The sequence below is a fragment of the Aptenodytes patagonicus genome, chromosome 3 (genome assembly GCF_965638725.1).
Source record: "Aptenodytes patagonicus chromosome 3, bAptPat1.pri.cur, whole genome shotgun sequence".
NCBI lineage: Eukaryota > Metazoa > Chordata > Aves > Sphenisciformes > Spheniscidae > Aptenodytes > Aptenodytes patagonicus.
This window is the reverse complement of record NC_134951.1, coordinates 37,451,209-37,468,468: the sequence shown is the minus strand read 5'-3', so window position 1 is coordinate 37,468,468 and position 17,260 is coordinate 37,451,209. Positions and strand designations below refer to the sequence as shown.

The 17,260-nt window shown below is 37.7% G+C and overlaps 1 protein-coding gene across 5 annotated transcripts in view; it reads left to right on the top strand.

Annotated features, from left to right (window-relative positions):
* Positions 1 to 17,260, top strand: part of COL12A1 (collagen type XII alpha 1 chain) — a 102,531-nt gene that overhangs the window by 35,589 nt on the left and 49,682 nt on the right. For 4 of the 5 annotated variants that reach the window (XM_076333084.1, XM_076333082.1, XM_076333080.1 and 1 more), the window contains exons 16-31: positions 1,815 to 2,007; positions 2,722 to 2,843; positions 5,462 to 5,611; positions 5,697 to 5,816; positions 6,366 to 6,530; positions 6,721 to 6,867; positions 7,512 to 7,651; positions 8,862 to 8,991; positions 10,047 to 10,192; positions 10,471 to 10,600; positions 11,404 to 11,543; positions 12,303 to 12,432; positions 13,838 to 13,977; positions 14,277 to 14,409; positions 14,510 to 14,536; positions 14,847 to 14,989. In XM_076333084.1, coding sequence (XP_076189199.1) covers positions 1,815 to 2,007; positions 2,722 to 2,843; positions 5,462 to 5,611; positions 5,697 to 5,816; positions 6,366 to 6,530; positions 6,721 to 6,867; positions 7,512 to 7,651; positions 8,862 to 8,991; positions 10,047 to 10,192; positions 10,471 to 10,600; positions 11,404 to 11,543; positions 12,303 to 12,432; positions 13,838 to 13,977; positions 14,277 to 14,409; positions 14,510 to 14,536; positions 14,847 to 14,989 — 2,156 coding nt within the window. The remainder of the gene's footprint in view (positions 1 to 1,814; positions 2,008 to 2,721; positions 2,844 to 5,461; positions 5,612 to 5,696; positions 5,817 to 6,365; positions 6,531 to 6,720; positions 6,868 to 7,511; positions 7,652 to 8,861; positions 8,992 to 10,046; positions 10,193 to 10,470; positions 10,601 to 11,403; positions 11,544 to 12,302; positions 12,433 to 13,837; positions 13,978 to 14,276; positions 14,410 to 14,509; positions 14,537 to 14,846; positions 14,990 to 17,260) is intronic. The other variant, XM_076333083.1, reaches the window with a different exon arrangement.

The following is a 17,260-nucleotide window of genomic DNA, read 5'->3' as shown; positions in this document are numbered from 1 at the left end:
CAGAGTCCATGGTCTTTTGGACAAGCTGTCTTCTCTCTCAGAAACTGAAACTCTGTAACATTTATTAAGTCCTGGTGAGGGGATTTTTGCGGTAAAAGCAAAACTCATTTTCTACTCTGCCTTTAGTATGTATCTGATGCTGGTCTTTCATTTTGTAAGGCAGTGTTCTCTTGCTATCCAGATCAAATCAACCAGATTTGGAGTCAGTTTTCTGCTTCCATAGATAGAGAGCCATTATAAAAAGAGAATTTTTTTCAAGATATTTCTGCCCATGTGGGACTAGTGCCATTCACTGAGGTACACTGTAAATACTTCATGCCATTCTCTGTTCTCTGAACATATGTCATATTGAATGATGACAGGAAGTAAGAAACAAGTCTCCTAACAGTGGAGATATTGGCACCTCAGTTACTGAAGGAAGATTTCTTTTTAAATTAAAATGTGGTTGATGCAGAGGAGTCATGAAAACTTGATCAGCTCTTGACCAACGCCTGTTTTTTCAATCCTGAAAATTATACTGAGATAAATCTCAGATCATCCAGCTGCTTTTGATTTTTGACCTGTTTATCTTGATAAGGATACGCCTCTGTGCTTTCAGTGTAAATAACTGTGGTGATAATCACTATTTGGAAGCAAGTGGAGCCTGAGTGATCTTGTTAGTTGAAGCTGTCATGATAATTCAGGGAGAAGTATCATGGGAGATGAGACAGAGAGGCTGTATTTTTCCTTGTGAGTGAGTGTGTCTACTGTTTCTCAGCAGAATTCACAATCTGAGGACATTTATGATATTTCAGCTATAGTTAGACAATTGCATAGGCACAGGGATAAGGCAAACTCTTTTTTTTCCCCCTCCATCTTTTCACTCCAAAGCTATAGTGGTGACTTTCTGTTTACTCTAATTCCCATTTTTGTGATTTTGTGATTATGCTGCTGCAGTATTTTCGACGACTGCAGTTTATATTTACACAAAAGCAAAAGTGATGCAGAAGCTAGCAGCAGGCTTGTTAACCACTCTGTCTGTCTGTGAGGACTGACCTGCACTGCGTAGCCATTAGTCTTCAGAGGAAGTTGCTCTTGACCTAAAAACCTCAAGCTGTTTGGCTGGCACTCCTCTGAAGAATTATTTTTTGACATACTGTCACACCTGTGTTTGGTGAAGTTGCTTGAGCTGCCAGGCCCTGAGCATGTAAAGGGAGAGGACTGTTGGCAGGACCTTTTCTACAAAAGGGTCCTTGCTTCCACCCTCTCCATGCTCTGACCTGTGGGACCCAGAGCTCTGAGGAAGCAGCTTGAGAAGTGATATGGATGACTGAGTACTGGCTGGGTGTGACTTTGCCTGCAGTAAATTCTGATTTTTTCAGTGTTGGTTTGAGAGGAAGCTGCTTCCATTTCTCTCTTTTGGTCTATGTGGCTCACCTACTTGTTGCCATTTAAAAGAGAGAGGGCTAGTCTATAATTAATAGAGAGAAAGACTGACGGTGGTTAGTCCACCTATTATCAACATTTATTGTAAGATCAGATGAATGCTTAAGATAGGTGAGATGAATTGCTATATATCCTTCAGTCCGTTGACTGTAGAGGGAGCCTTGATAATAAACTTAGCTCACATACCTATCGGTTAGATAGCTAAAATTAGGTGAAGTAAATCTCACCTTTCACCTCTTGATACTTGTCTTTATGTCAAAGGAAAGGCACAAAGAGTTTAGGGCTGCCACTAATACTGCATTTGCATATAGATTTTTACATAAAAGCATACTTGTTGATTTTTTTCCATAACCAGACCTGATTTAAAACCCTTTTTTCCGTCCTTGCAGCCTCTCCCTTTAAGCCACCTCGAAATCTGAGAACTTCCGATTCAACTATGTCAAGTTTCCGAGTAACATGGGAGCCAGCCCCCGGGCGAGTGAAGGGGTACAAAGTAACTTTCCACCCTACCGAAGATGATGGGAGTCTTGGAGAATTAGTAGTGGGGCCGTATGACAGCACAGTGGTATTGGAGGAGCTTAGGTATGGATAATAATTCATGTCTTCTTTTTTTAAAATAACTTTAGCTTAGAGTTTTGTTTAATCATGACCTGGGATTGAAATGCCTGGCAAAATCTACTGTAAGTAAAAAAGTAATTTTGTCAATAAGCTGTGAGGATCTTGTTATGCGGTCTCTGAAAGGCACCTGGCAGGGCTCTTTCTGAGATTATTCACATCACTTGTGGTGTTCTACAGAAACTGAAGGAGGCAAAGATGTGGGCAGAGACTGTTCTGCATTTCGCATATGAGAAAGCTAATGGGACACTGGAGAAAGACGGGATTTCTAAAGTTTCCTCCCAAAAGTTCCTTACCTCATGTTAAAAAAAGCCTGGTTTAGTTCTTGATTTATTTTCTCAGAGGCCTGGATTTATAAAGTAGGCTTCAGACCATGTCAAAATCTGTTATGTGAATACACTAAATATATTAAAAATAGCATCATTAATTAATTATTATATTAGTCTTTATTAGTCTTAAATTACTTGACTGAAGAAGGCTATAAATTTAAGTATAGAATCTAGAATCAGCTTTTAAATTGTCAAAACTTCACTGTCTTCTGGAAGAGCTACTTTTTGGGCTTTGTGTTTTAGCACCTTCTTTTCCATGTGGGATTTTTTTCTGTGAGGATTTCATAAGTGAAGTGTTAGCATTTAGTAGCCAAGTGACTTTAGTTACAGTACATTTGTTTAACTATTGCAGGGCAGGAACTACCTATAAGGTAAATGTTTTTGGAATGTTTGAAGGAGGAGAGAGCAGCCCCCTCGTTGGACAAGAGATGACGACCCTTTCAGATACTACTTCGGAGCCATTTTTATCTAGAGGTAAACATGACTGAATTGAAGAAAAGGCAGCCTTGGCATTTGGATAAAAAAAGACCAAAAGTTTATCAGCATTTCCTTATCATTTTTCTAATGCACATAAATATTTATTTACAGGATTCAATATACTCCCTACCCTGATGACATAACCTCTGGTCTGAAATGACCACTAGTTCACGATTCTAGTCCTCTGCACCCTGTAGATGATCTTACAAAGATGATAATTCAGGCAACCCATGTTTTGCTGATTACTCAAAGCCATCTGCATTGCATTTTCAAGCCATCCACATCTGTGTTAAATCACATAAGGTCAAATTCTTGAACAGAGATCATGGCTCATCTACAGGGTTGTTCACAGGAGTAGAACAAAGAATTTTAAGCAGAACTTTAGCCCTTTGCTTGTCCTTATATGGTGACTTTTCTTTTTAAGACTAAGATGGTATAATGAACAAAGATCTGATAGTTGGGAACGTCCCAGTGTTATTGTGTATTATTTGATTTTATATGCAACATAACCATTATTTAGTCTTTTTTTTTTACTATGGAAGGAGGAGACTTAGTTCAGAAATGCAATTGCTGAGTGCTCTCCTGTATCTGTTTGGGAGTTTCTCCCTGTGTAGCTAAACCTTCCAGTCAAAGTTTCTATGAATGTTATGATAGCAGCTCCTTTGGTGTGGTTAATGGGCCTCTGCATGCTATTAGTTGTGCCCACCATACTCTCAGTTAATATTGGATGAAGAGAGTTTCAGGGCTCAGTCCTCCTTCATGGAAAGCATAAAGAAGCAGGTCTTTACTTCTTAATGGCCAAGTATACATGTAGAAGTAAAGACTTTTCTCCTCTGCCATTTCAAGGCTTGCATAACTATCAGAGAGAATTTGGTGAGGAGAAAGAACCTAACTGCAAAGGCCTTTCAATGTTAAATGAAGAAAAAAAAGTTTCTGACAGTTGACTCTATATTCTTGTCACTTAATCTCCTTGATGCCTTGTTTCCACATTGGGCTGTGTAAAAAATATCCACCTCGTCTAGCTTTATTGACAACATTTTTAGAAACTTCTTAATTAATTGCTGTCCCACTCTGTCTAATACAAGAGGCTAAAACTGAGAAAAACTACATAACAGGCCATCAGTGACATTAGAGTAAAGCTGTAATAAGTCTGGCAGAAAAATAATTGCACCAAGAGTGTTTTATTATTTTTTTATTACAGCAGCTGTCATTTCTATCTTCAGTGTTATATTCTTTAAGCTAATTAGTTTACTAATGCATGGATTTGAGTCATGATTAATGTGAAAAATGAATTTTATATCTGGGACTGTAAATGTAATAGTACATTATTTACTAATAGGGGAAAAAAAAATTACTCTAGGTCCTGTGCCTTTGCTAGAATTTTCCATGTGGGGAACTATGGTAGTTGGAAGAAAAATAAAAGTCAAAATAGTTTAACTTTTATATTGTACATGAAGCTAACTTTAACTTTCATATTAAAGTTATGCATGCAGTTTTTTGAACTAACATGGTTTTACTTAAACCCTACTCCCAACTGATTTTATTGTCCTGACTAAAGACTAGATCTATATTTTCTATGCAGAAGAGGATCATGCTTTTAACCCCCAGGTACATGGAATAGTTATATTCATGAGTCTACAGTGTTGGATCAATTATGTGGAACATATATGAAATCACAATATCTTTCAACTGTGATGAGTGTGGCTGATTTTTCTCAATGGGATTTCTTCCATATAAAGACCAGAAGCTCTGATGGCAGGAAGCCAGAAAATTTGCAGCTGGTAACACAATCTACAGGAAAAGAGAGAGAGCAAGGATTTTTTTTTTTTTTCCAAATGGCTGTGGATAAAACAATTATGTCTGTTTTGTACAAATATTTTGTGATTTTCTTTGTGATGAAAACAATATAATGCGTGTTTTATTCTGTAATTTGTAAACTGAAGATATCCGAAATAACTTCCTACCTTTTCAGAACACTGCAGCTTTATATAAATGTTTGTTCTTGTCCCCTTTCTATCTCTTGACCTTTGTTTATGTTTGTGTACCTTCTTTAAATTGAGTTCTTTCTTTCCTGGATGTGCAAACTTCTATACCACCTGTATTACTATGTCTTTTTCCCCTGAAAATTCAGAAATGTTATTTATTTGAAAGTGGTTGTAATATATGCTACTAATTCCACTATTACATAGTTGAAAACTAAGCAGTAGTTTAGCCAACCATGACAGACTATAATACTGTAAATTTGGATAATCTGATAATACTCACTGCCATGTCAGTGGTTAGCTTAGTAGTCTTTTACAAAACCTCTGAAATCAAGTTATCAACCATCTTTAAAGACCAAAACAGATAATGACATGACAATAGAGAAGAGCACTGGCCTTGACATTTGTGAAGGCTTATTTATAAAAGGAAACATACATGAAGAAATTTATACAGCTTTTGCCATGGAACCAGTGACTAGTGTGAATAACGTTCACAAATAGGTCATACTTGACAGAGTGCCAGTGAATAAAACTAGAGCTATTTTGGAAGCTAACTCATGACATATGTCATATAAAAGGATGGGGAAAGAAAGCTATCATGCTAAGGCTATATTTTTCTGGTTGACACGGCAGGTTTAGAATGTAGAACCAGAGCAGAAGCTGATATCGTGCTGCTGGTGGATGGCTCATGGAGTATTGGGCGGCCAAATTTTAAAACTATCAGGAACTTCATTGCCCGTATTGTTGAAGTTTTTGATATTGGTCCTGACAAAGTACAGATTGGTAAGTCCTCATACATTGGAGGGAAAATGAGGTGCAACTGCTACACAGCCACATAATAACTGAGTAATGATGGCTTTTTTTCCAGGTCTTGCACAGTATAGTGGAGATCCCAGGACAGAATGGAATCTCAACTCTTACCGAACCAAACAGGCTTTATTAGAGGCTGTAGCCAATTTACCATACAAAGGAGGCAATACTCTAACAGGTATGTCATACTGCCAGGATTTTCCTTAAGCTCCAATAAAAATAATTCTAGTAGCTGACCCCAGTATTGTTCAGTGAGCTTAAATTTGTCCATGATGAAAGGGCCTTACAGTTCAATTCAGTATGTTTGGAAGAGAACAGGCATAGCATGTAGACATACAAACTCAGTGGAAATCTGGTGAAAAGTTAATGAGGAGAGCTTGGGTGATGAAGAGCTTGGGTTGCTATTGAGCATGTGAGAAGAAGAAAAGGCAGTTCCTTGTCAGGGTTGGGATGAAGACAAGGTGTGGAGCCAGAAGGGAGGCTAGAGGAAATCAGATAGGAGGGTGATGCATAAAAGATAAGAGATTAGAGACTTTGAAAGGGCTGAAATAGTATCAGTTGCTGGTAAGTCTAGATGATGGGCTGCAACTACATTCCAAGTGCTTCTAGAAGGAAGTAAATTGTGGAATGATGTTGTCAGAGTGAAATCACTAGGATGAAATACTCTGCCATGACTACTATGTGTAAATAGTTTATAGTGGTGGTTACCTTCTTTGTATCATGCTAGGAATGGCCTTGGATTTCATCTTAAAAAATAACTTCAAACAAGATGCAGGCTTAAGGCCCAGAGCTCGCAAAATTGGTGTTCTCATCACTGATGGCAAATCACAAGATGATGTAGTCACCCCTTCAAGAAGACTCAGAGATGAGGGAGTGGAACTTTATGCAATTGGTAAGTATTATATGAAGAGATGGCCTGCACCAACCCCCCCCGCCTGTCTGCTAAATGCACAGGGAAGTGGCAGCATACGTTAAGTACCTAAAAGGGTATTCAAAGGGTGTGTTTAGGGACTTAAGTTCATGGCATTGTGTTTCATGGCTGTCATTTCTAACAAGTTTTGTTTTCATGTCTTCTCTGCAAGGTATTAAAAATGCAGATGAAAATGAATTGAAGCAGATTGCAACGGATCCAGACGACATCCATGCTTACAATGTTGCAGATTTCTCCTTCCTGGCTAGTATTGTTGATGATGTAACCACGAATCTATGTAACAGTGTGAAAGGTCCAGGTACATCACATTTTCAGTCTAATTCATCCTTTTTCCATTTACGTGCTTGCACTGCTAATTCCTTTTTATTACTTACTGGGAACACTGTGTAGCCCTGGGCTGTTTTTTCAGCTGCTGGTGTGAGGAAGTTGTGCAGACCACCTGGACTACCCTGCAGGGGTTCTTCCTTTCCTTTCAACAATGACTGTTATACCTAACACAGCATGACATGGCCGGACGTGCCTTCTTTTCTCCCAGAAACAGGAATTATGTTGCTCAGTGTGTCACCTTTTTGCTCATTGTGGTAGGTTCTTTGATGATACTCACCCAATAAGGAAAATTTCAGCAGCCCTGCTCAAGTATTAATGTCTGACAGCCCAAAAGCAAAGCCTGGCATGGAAAAACAGTAATATTAACTGATGATTCTCCAATGAAACACTGCACTGGTGTTGAAGGTGAAGTACAAATGATAGGGAGCTTGTTTGGTCTTGAGAGTGTGATGGTGAGCTATCTCTTCACACAGTTGTTTTAAGAATTCCTGAGGAAACAGAAACATAAGCAAGTACCTAAAGTATTTTTTTTCCCTAAGCAATTTTTTTCCTCATGTTTTTATTCCTGATGATATAAGATAAATTAATAATTTTTAAATTTGCTTCCACTTGTAGGTGATTTGCCACCTCCCTCTAACCTAGTTATTTCGGAAGTGACACCTCGTTCTTTCAGACTGAGATGGAGTCCACCTCCTGAGAGTGTTGATAGATACAGAGTTGAATATTACCCCACCTCTGGAGGTAGCCCTCAGCAGGTTAGTACTGTATGTTCATCTCTGATATTGTCCATAATAACCTTGGACTTCCACATCACAGTAATATCATTCTGAAGTTTGTGCTGTGTATTGTATAACAGTAAATGAAAAAAGACTTCCAAGGTCAAGAATTTCACACCTTGGTAAATGATACACAAAATTACAAAAAGTAGGAGCATAAAGATGACTTTGGTTGTTTTAAAATCATGAATCCAGGAGTAAAATGTATTTCTTAAAAACAGTTGACAGGTATTTCTAGTAATTCCTTTCTGTTCATATTCCACTGTCACAGATTGGTTTAAATAAGTCTGTAGTAGAAATTTTCTGAGCATACTCATGGGTACGCTTACTGTCCTTTTATTACATTTTCTTGTTAATAGAAAACAGTGGGTGATACAGGCTGTGAGGTAGTGCTTAGATGAACATTGTATGATGGTACTTTGAACCTGTGCCTAAGCATATCCTCCAAACTGTTTAATGCACAGGGTCAAGCTCATCTTGTGGTTATTACTTCTCTACGCTCAGAGCCAGTAACTGGCAACCCTTGATTCTAGGCAATCGGAGTTGCTCATTACTCTCTTCAACCAGACAGAATAGTATTTAGGAGGATGAAGTTAGGCACCTCTGTGTACCTAAGTCTGAACTTCCCATCTCTGAATGTGGCTTTTACATCTTAACTCAGATTTGACTCATGGAGAATTTAGTCTTAGTAAATCATGACCTCGGGATTTGGCCTTTGATTAAGGTTGGAGCAGTCATTCCAGTGCACACTGACTTTACAGCTTGACTGCTTGCCGGCATTTCTGTTCTGCAAGGCATTGCTAATGCCATGTGCTGTCACCATCTACATTATCCTGGGTGTTTAAAACTTTTTTCCAAAGTGGTAACATATATCCCTGGCACTTTCTTTATGTTGCTGAGTAATATAAAAGTGTAAACTATGTGAGAAAGCAGGATGCACAGTGAAGGCTGCTAGATATATCTAGCTCTACTGAAAACAAGTGTCTGTCTGAGGTTTCCCTACAGCTTGCTTTGCAAAAATAATGGTATACTGTCAGACAAAATACATAGATGATTAAGACCATACTTATTTCTAATTCCATACTATTGATTTCTGAAGAGTTTCACAAGGAATGATTTTTTTTTCTTAGAGATAAGATTACAAATGCATTTGTTGTACAGTGGTTAACATTGCTTCTCTTTTATGTAGTTTTATGTAAGCAGGATGGAAACAACGACAGTTCTGAAAGATCTGAAACCTGAAACAGAATATGTTGTTAACGTGTTTTCTGTGGTAGAAGATGAAAGCAGTGAACCTCTAATCGGCAGGGAAAGAACTTGTAAGTTAGAAATGGAACTTGAATAACATGTTAACAGCCAGTTTGGCATCTGGGGAACTGTCCAGTAGAACGTTTAGCACTATGGGCTTTTTTCTTAGAGGAAACAAAATTTTTAATTTGAATGACCAAATTGTCTTGTGTTACACTGGTTGTTCAGATCTTGGCTGGAAAACTTTAGCAAAGTGAAACTGCAGTGTGGTAAAAAATGTTTGTCCCAGCTCCTTTCCAGGCTCATAAAGCATGGCTGTACAAGGCTAGAGCAACAGACATGAATTACAAGACAGAGTTTATAAATTCCTGAAATCTGATCATATACAAATGTGTACTCCTTCATTTTTACGCTAGATAATTAATTCCTGCTACTAGCAGCCAGAATACTATAGAAATTCATTCTAATTTTATAAAATTAACAAAAAGCCAGTTCAACACAATTAGGTCACTTCTATGAGACATAGTTTAGCCATGTTTCTACTATTAGGTGCCTACATGATTGATTTTAGATATATTTATGCTGAATGCAACATAGGGTAACTTTTCTGCCTCTTTAAGAATATTGAATGTTAGGTGTTCATTTCACTTCTTTGATTGTTTTGTATTAGGCTTGTCATAAACCCTTAAAGTTTGTACATGATTTTTATGAAGTCAGTGGTAATTTTTGATGTTTAATAATTTGAGAAATATAGAAAACAAGACAAAAGTAAAAAAAAAATCCTTTTGCAAGTATAGATCCCAAACCAGTCATGGTGTTTCGTATTAGAGCATTCATGTGAGTTAATGTTGCTTTTTAGAATATTCAAGTGTTCCAGTGCAGACTTGTATGATAGTTTTAGCTGTGTGTATAGCAAATCTGTAGCACATTCAAAATGTGATGACCGTTACCTCATTCTTAAACTAAGCACCACTTAAAATACCACTACTTGCAGATCACCTTTCTACTACCCATAATGTGCCCTAATACCCATGTACAATATTCTCAGTGGTACTAACTGTGATGTGAAATATGAAAGGTGAAGAAGGTGAAGGAAATAAATTAATATATATTTTTTATTTGACAGTGCCAATCTCTTCAGTTAGAAACTTGAATGTTTATGATATTGGATCAACTTCCATGCGAGTGAGATGGGAACCTCTCAATGGAGCTACGGGTTATTTGTTAACGTATGATCCTGTGAATGCCACAGTCCCAACCACAGAGAAAGAGGTAAGAGAATTTGTCTTCACTTCCTGTACTCTACCAAAAATAAATTAAGAAAAACTGATAGATTTTGTTGATCTATCATAATAGTCAAAAGAGACTGGCATGTCCTTCTTGAAGTGCAGTGAACTTACTGGGATATTGCATACAATGACATCAGTCAGGAAGCTGTAAATATACTGTGAATCTCACAAACAAAATTCCTTTGAAGTTAAATCATTGCTTGCTTTTCTGCCATTGCTTTCTTCAGTTTTTAAACGTGGTGTGTTATTTTTCATATGCAGATGCGTGTTGGACCATCAGTGAATGAGGTGCAGCTGGTAGATCTCATCCCCAATACTGAGTACACTTTAACGGCTTACGTGTTGTTTGGTGATATCACCAGTGACCCACTCACCACCCAGGAAGTGACATGTATGGACATCTTGATTTTTGCTTTGTTATTGCTTCAGCAAGATTTAATTTTAATTTTATTTCATGCAACAGTTTTTATATATTGTTTTGTTTAGAAGACCATCATTGCCATGGTTTATGCATTTTCTAACACTCATACATTTCCAAAAGATGTTAAAGGCAATTTCAATGAAAAGGGACCAACAATTAAAAGAGGAACAAAAGGGTGTTTTCCTTGAATAATGAAGGAAGTTGGCTTGACAATCTTGAGGTTATAGTGTTTTTAAAAAGTCTCAATTTTGCCTGCATTAACTTAGAAACCTTGTTCCTGAATTCAGACATTCCCTTAGGTATAGAAAATGCTAAGGAAACATGCCATAACAAGAAAAAAATATATCTAAACATGGCTTCCTTTTTTATAGCTTTCCTTAAACATCTTTCCTGAAACATTTCCTGCTGGCACAGACATGTTTCTAGGCTAGATGCACGCAGTATGGTTATTCGTATGTTCTTAAAAAATGTTAAACCCTTAACCGTACATGAAAAGTGGCTGTTGTCACCAAATATTATGCTCTTAAGCACTGATACTTCTAAAAGTATTGTGCTTATAATTTACAAAGGTGAAGCTACCGGAGTTTATAGCTATTTTGCTCATTGCTGGGACAATAAGCTCCCTAGCTGTCTCATCTAACAGCCAGAGCAATGAACTTCCCAGAAAGTTATGCCTCCATGAAATGCATAAAAAGAATTTAATTCCTTCTGTGAGAGATGTAAAGCTCTGCCATGAATAGCATTTTCAGTTACTACTGTCATTATTTTTACAGTACCTTTGCCTGGACCCAGAGGCTTAACAATTCAGGATGTTACTCACAGCAGCATGAATGTCCTTTGGGATCCTGCCCCAGGGAAAGTTCGAAAATACATCCTAAGATACAAAATAGCTGATGAAGCTGATGTAAAGGAGGTAAATGACAGGAATGTTTTTGAAAGTATTAGAAGACAGTTTTATTTTGAGGAGCTAGTTTACTAAAATAGTAGTAAAAGTAGTATTTATAAGCCACCATTGAGAATAAAGAACATCAGTTTATGGTGATTGCAGTCAGGAAAGGGTACTGATTTCTTGGAAACTGAATAAGCACAAGATAGATTTCTTTGTGTACTCGCCTCTTCTTCCTCCTCCAGAGAGGGAAAATCCTCAAACTGACTGGAGAATTTTCCTGTGCTTTGATAAATAGCCATTTCTACTCTCTGCCTAAGTGTTATCCTGCTAAGCTCTAAGAACAATTAGGAGGACAGGATTTTGGAATAAAGGTATGTTAGCCCCTTTGCCCACTGTCAGAACACGTGTGAGCATTGTTAGAGATGTCTTTGAGTTATGTGCAAGCTTTCCATAATTGCGCTGCTACGCATGAATCAGCTCTTGGAGGATTAAATGTGTTTTTGTAAGGGAATAAGAATTTTCTGGAGATGCAGTCTGCATCCTTGTTTCCAAAAGAATGAAGCAGTGAAAGATCCACAAGTAGTACTAGTATCTGAGACAATATGCTTTGCAAGGGAGTTAGTAGATAGCACTCAATATTCAGGTGTAAATTTAGGGGTAAATGGCAAAATTTAATGTGGAATACTTTTCTGTTTTTCAGTACAAGAATTTCTGCCATTTAATCAAATGCAGAGTCAGAAATAGAACAATTTACAATTCTTAAGTCACTGTTTTTATTCTTAGGTGGAAATCGACAGACTCAAAACCAGCACTACTCTCTCTGACCTTTCCTCCCAATCACTGTATAATGTAAAAGTTGTGGCTGTATATGATGAAGGGGAATCCCTACCAATAAACGCAGAAGCTGTCACTCGTAAGTTTTCCTAATAAGCCTTCCTGTGGTTATTTTTGCCTTATGTTCCATTTAAGTTGCATGTGTTGCAATGTATTACTGAGTTTAGCTGGAACTGTAATTTAATCTATCTGAGAAATATTTTGCTTGCATTTGTAGCATTATTTGCAATATAATTATCCCTGGGAATCTTAGGTGAGTTCAGTGTCTTACTGCAAGTTTGCAGAGAGGCGACAGACGAGCAACTGAAGCAAAATTATTTGTGTTTACAGGCTGAAGGAGGAGTGTAGGGGTAAAATTAGTGAGAAAATATGAGGGCAGAGGAAAGGTTTAGCAAGTCTATGCAGGAATCTATCTAGGAAAGTGAGTAGGAAACTGGGACATATGCTAGAGGATGAGAGAGACATGGTCTTGCTTCTGATCCAAGAGAGTTTTTGTGCCATGGAATGCTAAACCAGCCCGTACTTTTAAAGAATCATAAAGGCAGCATTTGAGTAATCTCAACACATAGAGGCAAGGAAACAGTGTTGCACAAACGGTAAGAGCCGATCTCCATACAAGAGAAGTGACAGACTGAAGGGAGAAAGCTGGTATCAAGGAAGCCCTCATCCTAATCTAGGTTTATGATTTAAGAAGACAGCTAACCAGAAGAGCTAGAATAGGAAGGAACAACGTTACCTTATCACTGCCCCGCGCTCTGACGTGAAAAAAAGAGAAAAACCATACACGTGCTCGCTCTCTTTTTTTTTCTTCTGAATTTTTCATTTTGTAGCCTGGTGTATTTAAAAATGTTTGTAGATTTTTTTGCTTGCTTTTGTGCTAGCCTTTCTTCTATAGCTGTGGTTTTATGTGAATGTGTGTGTAAGGAAGAAGACGAAAGCTCTGCTAAAGAAATTAGTTTAATTCTCTGGGTTTACCTATTTACTCATTTCTTCCCAGTGGCTATAATATTTTGCCTCATTAACCTACAGTTAACCTCTGTGAATTCTTTCTAAATAAGTGGTGTAATTCAGTCATGACTTATTTGGCTTATACAAAGAATTTTAAGATCTGGGAGAAACTCATGCAGGAGCTTGACCTCTGTGTGTGGGAGTTCATAATCACTCCTTCTAACTCCAAAATGTAAGAGCTAGGACTTCAGTTGTTGTGAGTAGGCATGTGAGTTGTGACCTCTGCTGAGGTCAGTAGAGCTATGTCTGTTTTATCTGGTGATGACCTAGTGATGTGACCTTATGAAGGATGATTTCCTTAGTGTAGGTGGGCTGGGTTATACTACAGCATTTTATTGTAGTCATTAGAAGCATGGTAACTGAGAGATGAATCTTATATATAATCTTCTAAATTCTTTGTCTGAGTAACTCCTTGGTTTAACTGTATTTATTTTGTAGTTACATTTTGAGGAATACTTTTCCTTTTCTCATAATAGAGCCTGTGCCAGCACCAGCCAATCTCAGAATCACAGATGTAACCACGAATAGTTTCAGAGGAACTTGGGATCATGGAGCTCCAGATGTCTCTCTATATAGAATAACCTGGGGACCCTATGGAAGATCAGAAAAACAGGAGGTAAGAATAGGTAGTCACCATAGGATTTTGTGGGCAGTCTCTCAGAGGGTATGTTTTTAAAATCAGAAATGTAATTAATATATGGCCTATAACTTGCAAGCCCTCCTGTTGTGCTCAGTGGAAATTCAGTGAGAAGGTGTAGAACACATAGTCACAGCCATTTGTGCTGATGTTACTGTGTAAAAAGTTACTCAGTTATATCCCACTCTGCTTGTTTGTTTGGTTTGGGTTGGTTGTATTTATTTATTTATTTATTTATTTATTTATTTACTTACTTTTTTTTTTAATTTCTCCACAAGACTATCTTAAATGGGGATGAGAATAGTTTGGTCTTTGAAAATTTGAATCCAGATACATTATATGATGTCTCAGTTACTGCCATCTATCCTGATGAATCAGAAAGTGATGACCTCATTGGCAGTGAACGAACATGTAAGTAAATGAAAGGTTTCTGCGTGTTGTTACTCATAGTTATTAAATCAGAAGGCATACACATACAAGAATTCTGAAAACTCTTTCTACTTTTTTCTAGTACCCTTGGTACCTATCACCACACAAGGTAAGAGTCTGAATTTCCAGGTATGGTATTATTAAAGACCACTCATAGCTATCTTTTTCTAAACTGTGAGGAATGTTGACATTAAAAAGCTGAGATCATTTAATAAATATTATTGTGTATTTGGAAGAATACTAAACACCAGATTAGCACTTGTTTATTATTTTACAAACATTACAGTTTATGTTGTCTTGTACTTAATACATTCTGCTCTTGGTCAGGCATTCATGAAGCCTAAAAGTATGAATGAAGTGTTTGTTCCTGCTTTTTGCTTGACTTACATATTTATTCTTTACTTTATTACATTTCTCAGCCCCAAAGAGTGGCCCACGAAACCTTCAGGTGTACAATGCAACTTCACACAGTTTGACTGTGAAGTGGGATCCTGCCAGTGGTCGAGTGCAGAGATACAGGATCATTTACCAGCCTATCAGTGGGGATGGCCCTGAACAGTTGGTAATTAATTTTGAAGTGCTATAGTTATTCAACCTTAAATGATAGTTCTGCAAAGTAATCCATTAGAATAATTTATTTTCAAAGCACAACAGTGTATATATTAATCACATTTTAGGTGAAGATTTCTATTTATAGTGAATAAGTATATATTCCCACCTTTTTCTTTCTCCCCTTTCAAATCCAAGATAGAATGCTTTTTATGGAGCAAAAATAACTTTGGATACAGCCTGTTTTCTTGAAAATCACATAATCTATAGATATAACTAGAATAAAGTTAAAATGTGTTGAGGAACAAGTCAATCAACACATGAGACTACAAGTCACAGATATATAGTTATCACAACAATCAAGAATGTGAACTACCATGACTACTTCCATAGTCCAGAGTTTTCCATTGTTTTCATAGTGTGGTTCATGTGCTATCAAAGGGACTTTGCCACGGAACATGCTGTGAACAGTTGAGACTGTCGCTTACCACGCTAGGGACAGAATAACCACCCAGAAGCAGCAGTTGCAAAAACGAATCCATGCAAAACATATGCTAGGGAAGTGTTTAAGGTATTTTAGTGTCTTTTAATATGATTGAGCAGCTGTAATGATAGGGAGAGCCAGTATCATATGATCAGCCAGCTTTCCCTGTGTTGTCAGCAAGAGCTGTGTTGACTATTGGTGGCCTACGCAACACAGCCTGGGAATGGTAATTCAGTTAGCCTGTTTATCAGAAATGTGTGCTACTTAAAAATGCCCTATTCTGCAGTGGGAGGCTGTTGTGGTTACTGCCAAATGACTCAGAGGAACAGTCTCAGATGAAAACCACAATCATTTAGCTTGTTCCTGTAATTGGAGATCACACATGTTCAGAAGAGTATCTAGGAATGTTTACTTTAGAATCAGTTGGATTCTTACGCACCCATTTTTACTCTTTTCTAAACAACATGCATTTGAGTTGAGGTAATTGAACTGTTATATGAATTGAGTAGTTGAATGCAAGTTTAGTGAGAAATCACTAGAAGAACAAGGAACAGCAGTAAGGTTAATTAATATCTGTAATTAATTGCTGGTACTGGAATAAAAAAAGAATTATGGGCATTCTGTTGAAATTTGTGCAAAGAATAGACTTAATAGACTTAATTATTCACAACTGGATAGAGTTCAGCAGTGGCAGTCAGAGAAGACACCTCTTTTGGAGGAGAGCACACAGAACACTCATGCTCTGTTAATGGCATTTTAATGTCTGTCTGCAAATAATTCTCAGTCATATGATAGTAATTCCTTGTCTGCTTTTTTTGTTACTGTGATATTTGATTAAACTGCAGATGCTGGGTAGACAATAGCAGTGTCCCCACTGAAATATTTAAAATAGAATTTATAGAAGTTTTTTATTGCTCTGTCTGACGTTTAATGGTCTCAGCACCAAGAAAGAGCACAGGTGATTTGAAGGCAATGCTGCAAAAACGGCACACTAAACTCCAGAGACCATCACGATCATTTAGGATCAGGTTTTGAAAGGCAAATAGATACTAAAATATGGAGGCAGCCATGATGCGATGCTAAAAACATTTATGCTTTGAACTGAGCTTTGTACACTTGAGTACAAATAAAAAATGTCCTTGTAAATTAAAATAATCTACTTCTATGAAATGTGAAGATGTATAAATGCTTGCTCATTATCAGTTCTTCATCATCAGAAGCTTTTAAGTGTTATGACAAACATATTAGCTGAATAGGCTTTGACAATGTGCAGATAGTCTTAAAAGTTCTCGTGGTTTAACCCCAGCCGGCAGCTAAGCACCACCCAGCCGCTCGCTCTCTTCCCCCCAGTGGGACTGGGGAGACAATCAGAAGAGTAAAAGTGAGAAAACTCATAGGTTGAGATAAAGACAGTTTAATAAGTAAAGCAAAGGCTGCGCAAGCAAGCAAAGCAAAGCAAGGAATTCATTCACTACTTCCCATCGGCAGGCAGGTGTTCAGCCATCTCCAGGAAAGCAGGGCTCCATCACGCATAACAGTTACTTGGGAAGACAAAACACCGTAATTCCGAACGTCCCCCCCTTCCTTCCTCTTCCCCCAGTTTTATATGCTGAGCATGACGTCATATGGTATGGAATATCCCTGTGGTCAGTTGGGGTCAGCTGTCCTGGCTGTGCCCCCTCCCAACTTCTTGTGCACCCCCAGCCTACTTGCTGGTGGGGTGGTATGAGAAACAGAAAAGGCCTTGACTCTGTGTAAGCACTGCTCAGCGGTAACGAAAACATCCCTGTGTTATCAACA